This window comes from Gnatocerus cornutus, chromosome 6 (assembly GCF_029298725.1).
Source record: "Gnatocerus cornutus isolate USDA-ARS CGAHR chromosome 6, icGnaCorn1.1, whole genome shotgun sequence".
Classification (NCBI taxonomy): Eukaryota; Metazoa; Arthropoda; class Insecta; order Coleoptera; family Tenebrionidae; genus Gnatocerus; species Gnatocerus cornutus.
This window is the reverse complement of record NC_142238.1, coordinates 17814027-17833002: the sequence shown is the minus strand read 5'-3', so window position 1 is coordinate 17833002 and position 18976 is coordinate 17814027. Positions and strand designations below refer to the sequence as shown.

The window sequence follows — 18976 nt, the reverse complement described above, 5'->3', positions numbered from 1 at the left end:
CATAACAAGTGGTTACCTCTGATATTTTGTTTTTTTTGATAATGTATTTCAGAACCAGAGGAAAGGTTTTTTTTTGACTTGAAAAAATAGTGTTTGTATTTCGTGGCTCATTCGTGTTTTTATGGCGCTTTCGAATGACTTTGTCTTTTCGGTCTCGACCCAAATTAACATTCTCAAACCTCATTAAAAAACACTCATTTTGCGCACTTAATAAAAAAATAACTATTTTCTGCCTAGGCAGAAAATGTTTCAACGAGCGCTTTTCATTACTTATAACAAAATTGCCTACTTAACTGTTTAAAAATGAATAAAAAATAATGATTTGTGACGTTTGGAGAAAAAAATTAGATGCATGCTTACAGTTGTAAACTACTTATACAGTGGTTTGCTTATTTTCTTTTACTTTTAAACGCATCTGCAATCTCCAAAACACCTTTAGGCACAAATTTCCCCTTATAGGTTAATAATTAAGTGCCTATTAATGGTAGTTATGATAATACCCTATTAGTAGTTCAACAGTTTAACTTTTGGCCTGTATTACAAAGTCGTTCAAGAGCAGAACCACTTTATTTTGGTCGTCACTGTAATATTTACATTGTAGATTTAAATATTTAACTCGGAGATATAAAGTTTCTTACATTTTTTGAGTACCTAATTGTCTATTTTAAAATTCTGAGGAATTGGCGCAATATTTCAAACAGGTCACGTGACACAACTCCACGTGACAAAACGTAAACATGAACATAACCTTGTTTTTCCGCGTTTTTTGTTTTTATTTATAATCCCCTCATATTATGTTATCGGTTTATATTTTTTTACTAATTTAAAGCAAAATGTCGTACAAATGTGCTGTTCGAATTGTGAATGTCGATTTTTACATGTCGCCCCCAGCCCCCGAGTTCGATGTCATGTACGCCGAATTTAGGGGCTCGTCTATTGCTCAAGTGCCCGTTATTCGAATATTTGGTTCAACTGATTTAGGTGTGTTAAATTAATTCAAAACAACCTTCTTATACTGTTTTTTTTTTTAGGGAAGAAGATATGTCTGCACGTGCACGGGGTGTTTCCGTACTTATACATTCCGTACGATGGAACTGAAGACCCCAACACTCTCAAATACCAAATTGCTGCTAACATTGATAAAGCTATTAACATATCATTTGGTCAAGCCTCAGCTACCACCCAACATGTTTATAAGATAGTTTTGGTCTCTGGAATGTGAGTTTGACTCACCCCCCATAATACAAATTAGTATTTGTTTATTTCAGACCGTTTTATGGCTACCACGTCCGAGAGCACCAGTTCTTCAAAATCTTCCTCTTCAACCCCATTTTGGTACGAAAAGTTAGCAACATGCTCCAAAGCGAAGTCATTCTCAGCCGCTTGTACCAACCCCATGAATCCCACATCCCTTACATTCTCCAATTCATGATTGACTACAATCTTCACGGCATGAGCAGAATTGTAATCAGCCACCTCCAGTTCCGAGACTCTTCCAAACAGAGCCGTTGCGAACTCGAAGCCGACACTTCTTGCGAAAACATTCTCAATCGTTTAGAAATCACGGAGACAAACCCAGGAATCGCAGCTCTGTGGAACGACGAAAGACAACGTCTTCGAGACAAAGGCGAAGATTCTCACATCGGGAGTTGTTTAACTCTCATCAACTCCCAAACTGAGCCCACAAAAACCCATCTTTTGTTCAAACAAGCACTTGCTGAGAAGATGTGTTTGTACAACGACTCAGAAACGAGCGATCAAAGTATCAGCGTTTACCCCGCGGAAACTCCCTGGGATCAATCTTTAAAAAATGCATCTTTCGTTGAACTGCCATCGTCTTCAGAGAGTTTTAATGAGAGTTTGGATTTGAATGCGACGTTTGATGAGGGTGCCAAAAATTTGTTTGAAATTCTCCAAGAGTTGGGAAAGAAAAATTTGGAGGAGGAAGAAACGGATAGCGTGTTGTCGCAGGCACAGAAAGTGGAGGAGGAGGAAGAAGGTGCTGATGATTACTTTGATTTGAGTATGTCGATTTCCGAAACTACTCCTTTTAAGAATATTGTGGAGAGTTTAGAGGAGGAGGAAGATTTAGATACGACGCTCATTCCTCAGTTGGATGGGCAAGGCGATTCCGATGAGGAAGAAGAGAGGAAGTCCACACAGAAAAAGTCTAAATATGGGGCCTTGCCGATTTTTGTGTCGTCACCGATGGTCAATGGAAGGAAAAATGGTAAGAGGGTTTTGAAGTCTCTTTTAAATGCGTAAAAGTTTCCTTATAAATGCGGCAGTCATTGGCGCATTTCCAATGTCAATGTTTAATGCTGACAAACGGTATTTGTTTATTATTTGTAATTACTTAAAGCACAGAAATCAGTGTGAGTCATTTTCGGATAATCGAGGCGTAGGACTTTTCTAATAATTACAACATTTAATAAAGCAAATACACGTTTCAATTTTTGCTGAATTTTTACTGTAAGGCCTAAAATATCAAATATTGTTCTTGTAAATATCTTACGCTTAACTGTTTTTATCCTTTTCTGATTACCCATACATTATTGAAGGCAGAAGGAAATAAAAACATAGACACGTTAAAGTTTTAAAGCAAATCTTTGTCTGTTTTGTAAATATTTATTGTATTTATTTGAATTAGATTATCCACGTTTTTATCGTTCCGTCAACGTAAAGAATGCATGATCGGTTTTTTTGTGTGAATTCAATTTTTACGACTTTGAGGAAGAAACGGTTTTTGTTATAAACAAGTAATTAAAGAATCACACTGTTTTCTTTACCCTTTTAGAAAAAGTGGGAAACATTGAAATAGAACAAGTCAAAAGAAAACTCTCCTTTCGAAACACCGCTCCTGACGTCACAATATGCGAAAACAAATTAGAATGCGAATATAAACGGACAAGAAAAGAACGAACCACTAAAGAAAACTCCTTCAAAAGAAAAAAGGTGAAAGGAAGCAGCGACGAAAAAATCTGCATTTTCGACAATGAAAAAGAAAATATAAGTTCGCAAAATTTAAAAGGATCGGGAACGTCTGTAGAAGATGAGAACGAAAAGAAAATTGAGGAGTTTTCTTCCGGGGAAAAAACCTGCGCTCAAATTGAAGGAGAAACCGAAAATCTTGTTCATCTAGAAGAAGAAAGTTTAGAAAAATCCGACGACGATTACTTTTCGTGCAAGAAAACCTCTTCAGAACCGGTTTTTACAGCAGCCGAGTTGTACGACTTCCAAACCAACTACAAGCCTAAAGAAGGATGCTCAACAAAACTCACTCAACTATCCCAGATCTCAAAACAATCGTCTCAATCAAGCTCCGATATCTTTTCCTCGTACGAACAACAATTTCCCTCGCAAAACCCTTCACCTCCGTTATCACAAAAATTCGAGATTACTCTCCCTTTTGGTTTCTCTAGCAAAGATTCTTCTTCATTGCGCCTAGTAACTTCACTGTTAATTCCTCCGAGTCGCGCGGAGGTTTTTCATTCTTTAGAAAAGTTGAAACTCCCAAGTGTTGTTCATGAAACTCCTTTTTATAGTGACCCTTCTGATGTTACCGGTAGCGTGGAAGTGGGTCTTCGCGTGCTTAAAATCCCCAGTAAAACAACGCTTCATCTGGATGATTTCAAAGCTCATTACGACGGGATTGATGCGTGGAGGAAGGATAAAATGGCACCTAATGTAAAATGGACGTATGAAAATGTAAAAAGAACCAAATTATCGTACTGTAAAGGTGATCTCTGCTTGATTACACCACTAACAGCTCCTCCAACTCGCCAAGAAGTGCTAGTGTGGCTCGAATTAAAAGACAAACCAAAAAAGGAAGTGAAGGAAGTGAAACAAAAGTTGGTTATTCCTAATAGTCCCGAAGGTGATCACAGCGACTTGGAGCTAACTTTAACATTGTCACCTGGCGATGAGGAAGACGGCGGAACCAGTCCAATCTTGGGGAAAAACTGTAAAAAAAGGAAAAAACCGGAGAACTCCTGTGTGATCACCGGGAGGACCTTGGATAACACGTACGGTTTCAAAGCCACCCCGGAAAATCTCCAAGACGCAAAAGCTGTCCATGAGCACCAAAACATCACGATTTTCGCAGTGGAGATACACGTGGGGACTCGTGGGGACTTAAAACCAGACCCCACATACGATGAAGTCCTTGGAATTTTTTACTCAATCGTTGAGGACAGTGTTGAAACTAGAAAGACAACAGGATTTATCGGAATTGGTGTTAGAGTCGGTGAAGTCAGTTGCGAAATTATATCAGTACCAAATGAAGAAGAACTCTTCAAGGTGCTTTTGGAGTTGGTCCTAAAGTGGGATCCTGACATCCTCATCGGTTACGAAACCGAGCTGTTGTCTTGGGGTTACCTTTTGGAGCGCGCTCAAGTCCTAGGAAACGATCTCTTGTCGTTGATATCCAGAGTTAAAGACAAGAACCGAGGCTACTCAGATGAGGGTTTGAAAGTCACAGGGCGGATTCTTCTGGATTTGTGGAGGCTTCTGCGTCACGAGGTGGCACTCCAGAGCTACACTTTTGAAAATATAGCCTATCATATCTTACACAGGCGACTTCCGTTGTACACTTTCAAAGAGTTGACTTCTTGGTGGAACAGTTCAGTACATCGGCACAGAACTGCAAATTTTTACCTCCAACGGGTAGAGGGTGTCCTTCAAATTATGGACCAACTGGATCTGATCGGTCGGACAAGCGAACTCGCGCGGTTGTTTGGCATCCAGTTCTTCGAAGTCCTCTCCAGAGGCTCGCAGTTCCGCGTTGAATCAATGATGCTGCGTTTAGCGAAGCCTATGAATTACATTCCTGTGTCTCCGAGCGTCCAACAGAGAGCTAAAATGAAAGCCCCCGAGTTCTTACCACTTATCCTAGAGCCCGAATCTAAGTTGTACGTCGACCCTGTTATAGTTCTCGACTTCCAAAGTTTGTATCCTTCCATGATCATCGCTTACAACTATTGTTTCTCCACCTGTATCGGTAGAGTTGTTCACTTGGGAAAAAACACCCCTTTTGAGTTCGGAGCCACACAACTTAAAGTCTCCAGAGGGAGAATCAAGCAGTTACTTGAACGCGACTTGCTGAATTTTTCTCCATGTGGGGCGGCTTTTGTGAAAAAGAAGGTACGTGATGGTATCCTTCCGAGAATGTTACGGGAAATCCTCGAAACGCGTTTAATGGTGAAGAATTCAATGAAGAAGAACAAAGGTGATAAAGTCTTGCAGAAAGTCCTCCATAACAGACAGCTGGGCTTAAAATTAATAGCTAACGTGACGTACGGCTACACTGCTGCTAATTTCAGCGGAAGAATGCCAGCAGTGGAGCTCGCAGACAGTGTGGTCAGTAAAGGTCGGGAGACTCTGCAGAGAGCCATCGAAATGGTAGAAAACACCCCAGAATGGCACGCCAGAGTTGTGTACGGCGACACCGACTCCTTGTTTGTGCTAACTCCTGGAAGAAATCGAGCGGAAGCTTTCGAGATCGGGAAAAAGATCGCCGACGCCGTCACCAACGCTAATCCTGATCCTGTTAAACTCAAGCTTGAGAAGGTCTATGAACCGTGCATTTTACAAACTAAGAAGAGGTACGTTGGATATATGTATGAAAGTCCCGATCAGGAGTCCCCAGTGTATGAGGCCAAAGGTATTGAAACGGTGAGAAGAGACGGATGTCCGGCAGTAGCAAAGGTGAGCGTTTTCTTCCACGATTTATTTATAAGTCCTTTTTTCAGATGTTGGAAAAATGCTTGCGACTTCTATTTGAAACGAAAGACGTCAGTTTAGTCAAGAAGTACGTTCTTAGACAGTTCAATAAAATCTTAGTTGGACGCGTGAGTTTGCAAGATCTCACTTTCGCAAAAGAGTACCGAGGGGCAGAGGGGTACCGTCCTGGGGCTTGCGTTCCGGCGCTAGAACTAGCTCGGAAATGGATAGCAGTCGACCGAAGGAACGAACCAAGAGCTAAGCAACGCGTCCCGTACGTCATTGCGAGTGGTCCTCCGGGCGTCCCTCTAATCCGTCTAGTCCGAAGCCCCCGCGAGTTCCTCAGCGATCCGAGTCTTAGACCCAACGCTATCTACTACATCACAAAAGTGATTATCCCCCCAATCAATCGATGTTTCAATTTGATTGGAGCCGATCTCAATGGATGGTTCAATCAGATGCCCCGGAAACAGTTTCAGTACTTGAGGAACACATCACCGGTGAAAAAAAGTACAATTTCGCAGTATTTCGCAACGACGAGTTGCGCGGTTTGCGGGGAACAAACTCAGAAGAGTTTATGTGATAAATGTGTGAAGATGCCGCAAAGGAGTTTGGTTGTGCTCCACGACAAGCTTCGACATTGGGAACAGGCGTTTCACGGGACTTCTGTGGTATTTTTATAATTTTTTGTTGTTTTTCGTTAAAGTTGATTTTTAGATATGCCAGTCGTGTACGGGAGTAGAGGAGGGAAATGTGTGCGTTTCTTTAGATTGTCCTGTGCTGTACCGGATCAACCAGACATCACGTGACTTGGAACAGGCAACATACGTCCAGAATATAATCAGAGGCGAACTCTCAGTGGGCTCTCACACATAAGGAAATTGCAAATAATGGGGCTGTGGTTATATTGTGGTTTGCCTCTTAAATAGTCCTATGGACCGACCCTAGATAAAAAAGAACAACGGAGCGCCACCACTAACAATTTTCGAAAATGAGTCAGTCACCTACAAACAAATTCTATAATTTATACCAGCTTGTTATCTAGTCACAAAAACTTTAAAAATATATTTTATTTTTTACATTTTATTAGAAGAAAACATGTTAAAAAGAATAATTATCTTCCAATTTAGATACATTTCACCAATGCAAAAGCGTTAATTGTACTTAAGCACATCTTCAAACAAAAATCGTTTGATTTAAACAAACAAAAAAAAGTGCAAGTTAAGACAATAAAAAAAGTTTTTTTAAAGCGGGTAATCCGTGACTAGTTTCATCGAATCCCTGAAATAAAACTTAAGCATTTCCTCTCAATGCTTCAATCTTTGCACAGATTTCCTCGCGTTTCTGTGGATCAGCAATCAAAATAATCTTTCCAGCGTCACTGGATCCCAACAATCCCAGTCTCCTTTTCTTATCTGCCGTTGAAATTGCGACACCTTTGGGAACAACAGACGGTGGATGCTTCAATTCGGCCCATGTGTAAGACCAATCTATCTGCCATCCTCCAAAGATATCGTTGTGTGTAATAAAAGCCAAACGTTTATCGGTTAATAAAAGAACTTCGCGTTTCTCTACTATGGAATAATGACTATCGTAGACATCAGTGGATGCGAATTTTCCTTTTTCTAGATCAGCTAAAAGTTTGTTTCCCTGTGCTTCACTTTTATTATAAGGGCGGACTAAGCCATCACTTTGGATCAAACGAGTGGGGCGGAGACGGTTGGCTTCTTCACCCACTTCCGTAACTCTACAAATTTCAATTAAGACGATGAGACTTTATTCGTGCTTATTACCTTTTAACGGCATCCAAAGAACCGCTGGCGAAGTCTATAACTCCAGCGGTGGGGCGAGCGACTAAACCAACAGCGCCTTTGCCTAAGCCCTTGAAGAAGCCACCTACTCCTTCTTCCTTAGCGCCGCTTATGGGTTTAGTAAAAACGCCGGTGACACCGTCAACGACACCCATGACCAAGCCTTTACCACTTCGCGCAATACCTTCTTGAACCGTCGCCGGTTTTTTATTAATCTGATCCCTCCGCTTTCTTTGGTAATCCTTGTCGAAAGTTAACACGGCGATGCCTTTACCCATTGCCCCCGTAATTCGCGAAACTGCACCTGCAGCTCCACCGACAGTGTGTCCGAACAAACTGCGCACACCTAAAGCTAAGCCTTCTGCGAACTCACCAGGCCCTTGAATGGCGCCCTACAAGAAAAATTGAACTACTGGATTGTACTAGCGTGGTAACTTACTTGGAAGGGCTCGTAGAACAAATCTTCAACTCCTTGGGTGATTCCTCTGACTAATCCATATGGGTTTCCTAGCACGTCGAGTCCTAGAACTAGTACGTACAGTTGTTTCACTCCTTGACCGACGTAGTGGCGATACGCTTCATCGGACAACTGCTTCTGAGTCAAGAAAATATACTCTCGCTCAAAATAAGCCAACTTGAAGATCACATCTTGCAGATCTGTTAAAGTGACTCCCAAACCTTGCAGCAACACGTTGAGGAAGTTCGGTGTGGAACTACTCTGCCCTGAAGAGGACCCCGAAGCCATGGAAAAGCTAACATGGATCTTCAGCGGCGAAAAATGCAACAAGTCGTAAAAACTCTTTTGTTCTTGGAGTGACTGAGTGGACACGCGTTCAAACAACGGTTCTTCGACCAGTTTCATGTCTGTGTGGAACAATTCCCGTTCTTCAGCTTCTGTGTACTCCGCCGCCTGCAGCATATCGCAAAGAGCATTGACAAAACCCAAATCAACTTTAATATGGAACTCCTGGATTAACAGTTTGAAGTATTTATATTGTTTGACTTGAGTGTTTTTCATCAACAACTGGACTATACTGAGTTCAGCGAACGGTTTCATGCCGCTATCGATCGCCACACTTTTAGGTAAAGGCACAGGTGCTAGAACTACGGGGAAGATGCAATCGTACATTTGGTTATCGATCTGAATGCGATTGATCTTGGCGTGGATTTGCTGTTGACTGGGGCTGCTTCTTGTTTGGATCCAGAGCCCGGTCTGGAAGGTGCGACGGATTGTTCGTTTATTTGGTTTAAGCATGACGTTGTTGCGGAAGTCCACTTCAGTTTTTGAGTCAATTACCACCTTCAGAACTACAACTCAGGAGTAAGTTTGTTTTCCAAATGTGTCTATACTCACCTCGTTCATCTTCAGGGTCCAGTATATATCGTTGGTACGCGTCCTCCAATGAAGCACTTTCCTTGTTGGAAAAGTGTTTAAAGCGTTTTCCTGTTGGTTTCCGGTGCTCCCATATAACTCCAGAGCTAGCTATAGCCATGTACATAATCTCAGTCCGGGTTATATTATTAACCAATGACAATCCAACTCCGTAAATCGAAACGGTAATCTCTTTTTCTATGACTTCGAATAAATTAGCAGCTTTGGCATTTTGCGCCACGTTCTGGTCTTGGGTGAACAACAAAATCCGCTGCATTCCATCCAAGAACGACACCCAGAAGATGTTGTAGTTCTCTTTGACGCTGTATTCACCCATGTCGTCTTTCCTGAGATCGTTACTGAGTTCCTTCTTATTCGCGCCTTCCCACACTAGAATCCTCGGGCCGGATGGGTTCTCCCACGTGTAGAACATACAATGTTTTGATGGTAATTTCCTTATTTGAACAGACTCTTTTTCCCAGAAGTTCATGACATCTTTGGTGTGATTAATGATGAGTGCTGGTGCTGTGCCGACTTCATACGGTGCTAGACTTATGTACACCGAGCCTTCAGAAATTTGGATGTCCACGTTGATGCCCCCATACTAAAAACACTAATGATGACACCCCCTAACCGGTTTCAACTCACCTTATTCTTAAGCTTCAGCAACGAGGTGTGACTCTCAGTGTACAAGAACGGAGCTGAGATTTCCGTGGTGTCTTTGACTCGCAATTTCAAGAGTTTGTCGTCGAGTTCGCTCTTTGGCCACAGAGCAGTGCACGATTTCGCTTCCACGCAAATCCACGGATCCCCAGGTCTATCGTTCTCTTGACACTCGATAGCGAAAGGAGCGTTGTTGATAATGACGTAGTACGGAGTGAAAGTGACTTGTTTCGTTAAACTGTTATAAGTCAACTGATTCTGGACTCCAATCTAAAATGAACACTTAGTTTGGTTCGACCTCACCGTCGAACTCACCTGGTGCGTGACGTTGTCATGTTTACAAATAACAACACCTGAGCTTCCAGCGACGTCCAACGAGAACTTGTCTGACCATTCACCATTCTCGATGCGGACAGCGGCTTTTTTCTTGCCAAAGAAGTTCTTTGCGTTGAACGAAAACAAAATCGGGCCCTTGAAATTCGCCGGGTGGTGCAAAACGTTAACGTTCTCATCAGAACACTGTGAAGAACTTCATTAAGTAACACAAAGCAAAAATAGCCAAACTACTGCAATTAAAAAAAAAAACAAAACAAAAACAAAGCATCAGCCAAGCAGATACCTTTGATGGAGTTCCGCCAGGTTCGCTTTTTTTAGACTTCTGAAACACCACACGTGTTTTGTTTATTTTTTGTTTCTAAATGGCACTTTGTAAAGATGTCAAAATCTGATTGGTTAGTTCGTGTAAAACTTACCCGGTATCCCAAAGTGAGTCCTGTTTTGTTTAGCATCCAGAAGGGGCAATACAAAGTCATTATCAACGAGCCTTTCTGATTGATCACGTGCATGCCAAGAGACAGATTCATGGGGGCGACACTATCATAGCTGTTGAACGTCCACACCGAGAATTCACTGGGATCTTTGACCAATTCGTGTCTACACGACCATTCTTTCTCCAGATACGTTGGTAACTGAAACGCACCATCACTGCGAGAAACAAAACTAAATCAACTCACCCTGACAACAATGGCAGACTTCCCGGGCTCCACGTTCGGGAGAAGCAAAGTCTTCCCGGCCTCCACCGGAATTTCTGCGACCATGTTTTCCACGCAACACACCACGTCCACCGGCAAACAGTTCTTAAAGATAACTCCAGGTCTTAAGTGAATGTTGTAACAGGTACTAGACATGGTATGTCTGCACGAGCTTTCAAAATAAACTTGTTCCATTTCTCCAACTGCTAGGAGAACGAAGGGCTCGTTACCAAATTCGAGGCTCTTTGGTTTACATTGTAAGGTTTTTGTTACCGTTAAGTTTGCTTGGAGGTCTTTCCAAACATAGGGGATACTAGTCACGGAAAAGCCGGCGACGGCGAAGAATAGTTCGTTGGTGTTTGTATATACCGCGTTCAACGGGATGTTAACATGCGACTCTGGTTCAACAGTCGTAATGGATTCTAGTTCGTTGCCTCTGGCCGTCATATAGTACACCTCTATGGGGATGTTGAAATGGTTGTACACCTGGAGAATACTACGAATTGTGATAACAGTGACGCCATCGTCTACTTTCACATCAGAGATGAGGCCCCAGGTGTCGTTGTTTTCACCACGATAATTCAAAGGAAAGAAGCGCTTATCAGCGCGTACCACCGGAAGGTCTAGGATGCAATTCTTATCCGTGACCTTGATATTAATATAGTACTTGTTAACATCAAGCGAATCCGTCATCAGCAAACTTCCAACTTTCGGTGACAACGCCAGCGTCTTCTTCTGAAGGTGAACCTCAGTACCACTTTCTAATATCACCTCCGTAGCTTCCTGGTTCTTAAACAACTCAAAACTACCCCGATCTAAATTAACTTGAATTGAACAACCCAACTCGTTGACCACTTTGTAAGGTGCCAAACTCTCAAGAGTTCGCACTTCTTCGCTTGGTTTCAATGCAGTTGCGAACGCTTTTCCTAGATTCTGTAAGACTTCCAAAGAGGTCTTTGTAATAACGAGTTCCATGCTATGATCGGAGAGTACATCAATAGTCATCAAAGCCGCTTGTGCTTGTAACGTTTCAAAACTTTCGTTGTCTGCACTGGGTGTGGTAACATCTTCGCGTTCGTTCATGCCAACTTCCAACTTGAGTTCCCACGGTACCCACTTCGTTCTGTTTTGTTGGGAAACGTCCACAGGTTCAATCAGAGGCTCCCACACCGCGAGACGACTGTTGTAGTAGTTCATTTGGAGAGTCAAGCCGGCGTCTACGCTCATTTGCGAACTCCAGTTGCAAACGCTACCTTTGAGGCTACTCTCGATGATGAGCATTGGGAGAGTCTTACTACCAACACCCGCCTCCATGGTTATAATAATAGAGGGCATGGAAATTATACACATTTCTTGGGAAGTCGATTTCTTCACAGAAGAGAGAGTATTTAAACTCTCCGTAGCCTCCACGGCTTCGTCCGTTCTGAAGAACCAGTGATCTTGTTCCTTAAACGGTCTAGCTTCCCACGCGTTGGAATGGTCTTGAAGTTCTTCGTCACCAGTAGCTGCGGTGTCAGTGGAACCTGTAGCTGTGGCTGAAACGCGACTTAGCAACTCTATAATTGCGGGGGAAACGCTGAGCCGGATGTCCGTCACCAGAAGCTGAAAGAACTCGTTAGATGCAAATCATACCATTGTTGGTAATTACCTCGACGTGCATTCCTTTGTCTTCCGGTGTAGACCCAGCAAGACTAATAGTAACAGGATGCAAAACATAGCTCATCGTATCTTTGGTCTTCATTTGGCTGTAGTTGCATGTAAATAACTGGAGGTCCGTGATGGAACCGTTGATGACTTGGTGTGATCCAGTGGTGCGAATTTTCACCAGAATCTCACTCTGAAAGCAAACATTACCGTTCCTTCTTCTCACGATTTCCACTTACATTCAAAACCAACGCTTGTGTGTCCGAACTGTCCATGTGCTCTACCAGAACAATATCTGGCTTCTCTATCTTCAAATTCACAGTAAATTGTGCTTCATTATTCTGCACAGACTTAGCGGTTAACTGCGAAGTCTTTGAAGCCGACGCTACTGGTGGTTTTATCGCTGCAGGTTGCTCCTGAGCATCCGGCTGATCAACTTTCAAAAAATCAAGAATTTTCATCATATAATCCACGGAAAGAATCAATAAGAAGCTATAGACTTTCATATCGATGAACATATCGTTCTCTTTCATCTGAACGACAATATCCACCATGCTTTTTGTGGGAGCGTCGCTTCCAAGAAAGACTGCACTAGAATCAACTGAAGTTGATTCTGCTTTTTGCGTTCTTTGAAGAAGGCGATTGAGTTTGTCAGCGCGACCTATTCTCATGTCATCTAAGAGGCAGTTCAACAGAAGGAACGAAACAATGGTGGACTTATCGCTTAAAATTCGGACCTTCAATGAAATTCCTTCGATGGTGAAACGCGCGAGCCCGTTGCTTTCGTCATGGTTGGAGCTAGAGAGCTTTAAAAATTGTTAGTGTTAGACGTGACAAGACAAAAATTATGACTTACAAGCTTTGAGCCTCCAGTAAACAGCACCAAGACCACGTTGTCCATCGTAAAGTTAAGTCGAAGGAAACAGTTTGTCTTCCCTGCCTGAGTGGTGCCCTCATCTCCCAACTTTCCCACAGTCATCGTAGACTGCATCGCAGTTACTGAACGAAATTGGTTTGGTTCTTTCGGAGTTTTCTCTTCTTGTACTGGTACTTCTCGGTCGCTTTGTCCTTCTGATAAATTCCCGCTCGTGATGCTCATTATCGTGTTGTAATCAATCTGACTCAATTCCAGCGATATGGAGAAAATCCTCCCCATAATATCCAAATCAGGCACAGCTTTATACCACGACGATGTCAAATTCCTTTTAATAGTCAATTTAAAAGTCAGCGGCTTCAGCAACAACAACTCGTTGGCAATTTGGTTTTTATTATTCAGTTGTACCCGCGACAGCTTCATGTCAGTGAGACTCAACTTCATCTCATCAATCACAGCGGAGAAGTTCGCCTCGTTCTTGATGTCGAGTGTTAAGAACTGATTGGAAATAGAAATGTGACCCAAGTCAAGTAGAATAGCGTCGTAACTTTTCGAGTTTTCTGGTGCGATAATGTCGGGTGCTTTTAGATCAATGATAAGCGATATTTTCGTGGCTTTTTCGTAGACATTTTGCATGTTTTCTTTGGCTGATTGTGCAGCTGCTTGGGACGCTTCGATGATGGTTGCTTGGGCTGCTTGGAAGTCGTTGAGAAAATCAAGCATCCTCGTTACGAACCAGTTCAAGAAGACTATTCTTAGACCACCCATTGTTAAATCGACGGATATATCAGGTTTGTCGCTTTCCACGTTATCGTCGTGGTTGTGCATGACGATAAGCGCGGAAAGAGCCTCGTTACCTTCCACTGTTAAAATCTGAAAAAAACAATTAAAAAGAAGAACTCAAAGAGTGGTACTCACCAGGCTGTGCACTGTATTCGGATTCAAGTCGATAATGACGATTTGGTTTAGTTTCGCGTTGATTTGCGTGTAGGAAGTTTTTAGCAAAAGAGCCGCGTTTATCCCTTTCAGAGCCCACGAAGACAACCGTTCTTGGTTGGTTTGGAACTCGACGGTCAACTCTTCTAAACTGGCGGATAATTTAAATTTGATTGTTTCAACAACCATTGAAACTGGGGATTTCTTTTTCTTTTCTACGGTAGAAAAAGTTAGAGGTTTGATTAGTAACGTGTTGATTTTACCATGCGTAGTCAACATCCCTTCGCTAAGATTTGATAACTGCTTCGATAAACCCGTGTGTTGAGTTGACCCAACTCGATCTACCTCGCGTTTGTCCCAAATATCATCGATATCGCTCTGAAGCGCTGTACTGAACTGTATCAACGATAGCAACCCTTCTTTATGCAGAACAATCCCCAACTTTGCAAAGTCCAGAACAAGACTGGCTTCGCAGGATTTGTAAGTAGAATGGAACTCAGGGGATGATTTATTGACTTGGACAAAGTTCACACGAATGAGATATTCTTCACCACTTGCGAAACCAGCTGACGATATAATTTTTATTTCTTTCTCTTCAAGGTACTGGGCCAAAGCAATGCCGGCTAAGTTCAAAGTGACTTTGGTGTTGTAGGTTTGTTGGACCAAACCAAATTCCAAGCTCTTCGTGGCGAACGAAGCCACGGGAATCAGACTAGATTCGATGGTGTCTTGGTGTTTGATGTTAACAGACAGTTCTAAAAACAGTTTTTAGTTGTGAAACTTCCAGTTCGTGGGGTTTATTTACCTGTCATCACAAAGTGCATCTGGACTGTGGTAAACTGAACGAACTGATCGTGTGCTCTGGTCGTTTTCGGCAGCAAATCTTTCGTTTTCACTGCATTTTCCTGCATCTCCAGGTACTTCAGCATCACACTAGACTCGCGTTTAGGGAGTTTCTGCAACTCAAACTTAGAAACCAACTCTCAATTACTAAACAATGTTACATTCAAGGGTGTGGGCTCCGGAACGTCGCCCCCCGGGAGCGGAATACTGTTCGCCAGCGCCATCATTACCAACAATCTCGCGTCGGAAACATTGACAACCACTGATGGTAACTCTCCGGAAATTTTCATTAACGGCAACTTCGGATCATCCGTTATCATGCACTTCGCAAGAGTTACCTTCAAATTTATAGGTTCCAATATATGCATGTTACTAATTTTGGCGTCTTTGACATGGGACTTCCAGTCTTCGTTGCTCTGTGCTATCATAACTTGGATGTGGGTAAGTTCAAGATCGAATCGATCGTAGCTTTGAACCACAAGTTGTTCGCGGATTTTCGCTTCGCTGAAGCCCTCGGCGTGCATTTGGCGCACGTCTTTGCTAGGAGGTCTATCAAGCGAGTTCATTTTAACGTTACCGAGATTGACGACGAGGACGTTTTCCTCTCCGGTGAATTTTCCTCCATAAGGAACAATGATGTACGGCGCACGGAGATTGATATTGAGGTCGAGATGGATGTGGGAGTCGATAGCAAACTGTAAACCGGTGGCTGACATGTCTTTAAAGTTGGAGAGACTGTCTTCCGCGGCTGCAGAAAGCCTAGGAAAAAACGTAAGAACTTATCTTTTGTTTAATTTCACTTACTGGTCAAGGGCCGAGGAAGAAGGAACTTTAAAAATGTCCACAACCTTGATAATAGTCTGTGCGTCATAAATAATCTTCAGCGGTTGCGACGTCAAATAGAGTCTTTGTCCGCACTTTTTATCCAAAGGATTTGTCTCAAACATGACTTCCAGCAAACCCGTGTCCACTGTCTCGGTATCTGAGGTAATCAGGCGAGGAATATAATTATCTTGTTGCAGCCCGTACGTAGTGAATTCGTCAATTCGTACATTAACCCTGAAATGTTAACAATCATTTTGTTTTTTAATTCTCGGGTGTTGGACAAACTTCAAAGCATTCGCTGCGGCCCGCGTCTCCACGTGACACCACACTCCTTTCAGCTCTGTGAAGACGACTCTTTGGACTTCGCTGAGATCGTCGCGCAACTCGACTTCTAAAGTTTTTAGACAGAAAGTACAGGAGTTGTCAACGTAAGCCTCGGGAAACTGCGAAGGTAAAGTGTTTTCTTGGTAACCAATAGCTTTGTACAACCGATCTTTCTCTTCCTTCGTCATTGCTTCTTCAAACTGTTTTCCTACGCAAGAAAAAAATTAATGAAAGTCTAAACTTTGGCTGAAACTCACTGATTTCCATGGCACTGTCGGAACTCGTCAGGGCCTTACTTGAACCCTTGCCGCCCCACATCCACCCAAACCACCCCTTTTGTTCATTCTTCTGCTTTTGTAACAGTTTCTCAGTCTCGAACTCCACCTTCTGTCTTAGCACGACAATGTTAAAAATATCCAAGTGAGTCTCACACTCTTCTATTCGCTGCAACTCGGCACTTGCAGCCTTGTTCTGCAACTTCTTTTCGTACAAAACTCCGTACTCTTTACACATATTTCGGTGCCCGCAGATATGGTTCCAATCCCAGTTCCGTCTTCTGCGTCTAACTTCACCTTCGAGGACACTGTTGTACGCGAAATGCCACCATTCTTTGTAATGACCTTTATAAGTAGAGACTTTGGGGCGATATTTCCTGTAAGGTATGCCCTTGGACATGCGATCCATTGATTCGGCGAGGGCTATAATGTCGCGGTATTGGGTTTTAGTAATGCCGACGAAAAGTCGTTCCATTTCTAAGTTAAGGTGAATTTTTGGGATTGTGAACGCTGGTTTGTCGTTCTCCGGCCGCTGATTTATGCGGAGGCGCGCTGAGGCGTTTATTGGTCCCACGACTGTGGAAGGATAAAAGAAAAATGAAATATTCGACATAAAATTTTGTAGAGATGGCCTCAATTAGTCTGGAACTATTGATTGTACGGAACAAAAAGGAAATCTCACAATGAAGCCTAATGGCCCTAAAGGCATTCTGAATGCGAAATATAAACAGAACCTTTAAAAGAATACAAACATAAAAAATTCGAAATCTGACATAATCGCAGTGTAAAAAATAAACATCTAATAAATAATCAAGGCTATACTACTAGCTGATAAGGTTCCGCTAAACCATTTTATCAACCCAATTTAACAGTTTTTACCGCTCATAAAACAATTCCAAACTATCCTCTCTTGTTTCCTTTATGACAAAAGTAAAATGTTAACGGCATCGTGAAAGAGAATTCAATATTTATAAACACGGCGACATGACCTTTAATAAAATCTAGGACAAACATCAAATTTAGATTAAAAAAAATCTCTGTTTTTGTTACTGAGCCAAGCTATTGACAATAATTAGACCATAAAAAGCTTCCATTGTAGCACACATTTCCGTTCTGTTCTTGGGGACCTTCGGTGATAAATTCCTGAAAAATGCGCTATATTTATCCAACGATAGGAAAACAACTGTTCAAATATTTGTCATCTTTGTGCTCTTTTCATTAAACCAAATATATCGTCAAGTGTTTTTAATAAATGTAAAGTGCACATAACGCAACTTTAAGAGCTGATTATAATAATTATCGCTATTATTTTCAGGCTTGACTCACTCAATAGTGACATCATTTTAAAATAATTCATTACCATAACACGATAAGTGGAGAGACTCCAGCGCGTAATTTTCATACTTACTGTATGTATAATTGCTGGGGGTGCTATTATATGACGCGATTTCCGTCCGCATTTTGTGGAGCAAATCGACTTTTGGGACATCGTCGTAACAGGTGGTGTTACTGTTCCAATAAACAGCCAAACCATCCATTTTTACAATCTGAAAGAGTCATAATAAGACTAGAATTACTCAGTTTATTTGAGCACCTTGTAGATTTTAGTTATGTCTTCTTTAGTGATGGCAGGTTTCCAATTTTCATCAGTGCTAACAACTTCTAAATTGCTAAGAGTGATCCCTAATGCAAATGGTTTATCATGTGTTACTTTATCCTCATATCTTATGTGTATGTTTTTGATATTTAGTTGCATATTTTTTATAATTTGCGTCACTAGTTTCTCGACAAAGGTATAATCAGCTTTGGGCTTATCTGAAATTTTACAATGAGATTTAGGGGTGGTTTAGAGCTGTAGTACCTTTCTCAGCTTCTTGTTGTTTTGCCAGTTCAACTTTGAGAATCTCTTTCTGCTTGGCTTCTTTTTCGTTCTTTTTTTCTTTCTCTTCATTGTACACAACCTGTTGAATTGGGGCTGCAAGTAGGTAGATATCCTCGACGTCGATAACGAAAGCAGCCCCATATAGATTTTTCCATGGAATCTTTAAAACTAACTTTCCTATCTTACCATAGACTGTTTGAAGAGGCAAATCTAAGTCATCAAGAGCTGACTGTTTTAGAACTAAATCCTTCAACTCCACGTCACCTACAAACCCACATTTATCCCACAAAAAATGTACAGAAAAAAAATTTACCTCCCCATATTCCAACTCTCAGTTGGTTGGTGTCTAAATTTTCCACATAGGCCCCAAGAACGCGGTTTAGAGCCTGAGTCAGCACACTTTCAAAAACCATTGTAAACTAAAGTCTAAACAATATTTTATAGAATTATAAAAAGTAGGAGCGCTCTTCTATACACTCCTTCACTCAACCGCTCTAATAAAAAGTTATAAACGGTGATGACATCAACGAGTGGTTATTTCTAAATCCATCTCACAATTTGACCTAACCGGTCGCGATCACGTTTGACTTCTTTATCGATTAATTGAGAGAATAACGCTCATGTTTTACAAAATCCTGATCTCGGAGAACTGACCCACTTACCACACTTTTGACAATTATTATTTACTGGTTGTCAAAGTGACAACGAGGTTGAAAGAGTGGCGTTTTTACCGGCTGAGATTCAAATTTCAGCGCGGGAAAAAGCATTACTGGTT

General features: G+C 41.9%; 2 protein-coding genes across 3 annotated transcripts; one reads left to right on the top strand and one right to left on the bottom strand.

Annotated features, from left to right (window-relative positions):
- The first annotated feature begins 724 nt into the window (after positions 1–724).
- PolZ1 (DNA polymerase zeta catalytic subunit) lies at positions 725–6807 on the top strand. The gene is made up of 6 exons (XM_088039939.1): positions 725–981; positions 1032–1218; positions 1269–2230; positions 2798–5706; positions 5751–6392; positions 6439–6807. The coding sequence occupies exons 1-6, from the start codon at positions 834–836 to the stop codon at positions 6595–6597; spliced, it is 5007 nt and encodes a 1668-aa protein (XP_087896065.1). The 5' UTR covers positions 725–833; the 3' UTR covers positions 6598–6807.
- Positions 6785–18916, bottom strand: Vps13 (vacuolar protein sorting 13C). Of its 2 annotated transcripts, XM_088039941.1 has the most exons (23): positions 18515–18916; positions 18181–18465; positions 17914–18134; positions 17728–17866; positions 16302–16895; positions 16006–16252; positions 15700–15954; positions 15057–15654; positions 14858–15008; positions 14316–14807; positions 14035–14267; positions 13099–13989; positions 12482–13048; positions 12247–12435; positions 10581–12200; positions 10320–10535; positions 10187–10225; positions 9883–10086; positions 9553–9837; positions 8887–9508; positions 7972–8840; positions 7515–7924; positions 6785–7468 (listed from the first exon to the last, which is right to left on the bottom strand). In XM_088039941.1, exons 1-23 carry the CDS (start codon positions 18612–18614, stop codon positions 7015–7017), a joined length of 9681 nt encoding a protein of 3226 aa, XP_087896067.1. In that variant the 5' UTR covers positions 18615–18916; the 3' UTR covers positions 6785–7014. The 2 variants fall into 2 exon arrangements, with proteins under 2 accessions (XP_087896067.1, XP_087896066.1); XM_088039940.1 differs by having other exon boundaries at positions 14035–14807.
- Positions 18917–18976: the final 60 nt, after the last annotated feature.

Excerpts from the sequence above, each read along its gene's own strand:
- PolZ1 (XM_088039939.1), top strand. The coding sequence starts at position 834 with ATGTCGTACAAATGTGCTGTTCGAATTGTGAATGTCGATTTTTACATG. Across the intron at positions 982-1,031 it reads ATTTGGTTCAACTGATTTAG|GGAAGAAGATATGTCTGCAC; the intron begins GTGTGTTAAATT and ends TTTTTTTTTTAG. Across the intron at positions 2,231-2,797 it reads GGTCAATGGAAGGAAAAATG|AAAAAGTGGGAAACATTGAA; the intron begins GTAAGAGGGTTT and ends TTACCCTTTTAG.
- Vps13 (XM_088039940.1), bottom strand. The coding sequence starts at position 18,614 with ATGGTTTTTGAAAGTGTGCTGACTCAGGCTCTAAACCGCGTTCTTGGG. Across the intron at positions 10,087-10,186 it reads CTGGCGGAACTCCATCAAAG|TGTTCTGATGAGAACGTTAA; the intron begins GTATCTGCTTGG and ends AGTTCTTCACAG. Across the intron at positions 9,838-9,882 it reads ATGACAACGTCACGCACCAG|ATTGGAGTCCAGAATCAGTT; the intron begins GTGAGTTCGACG and ends TGTTCATTTTAG.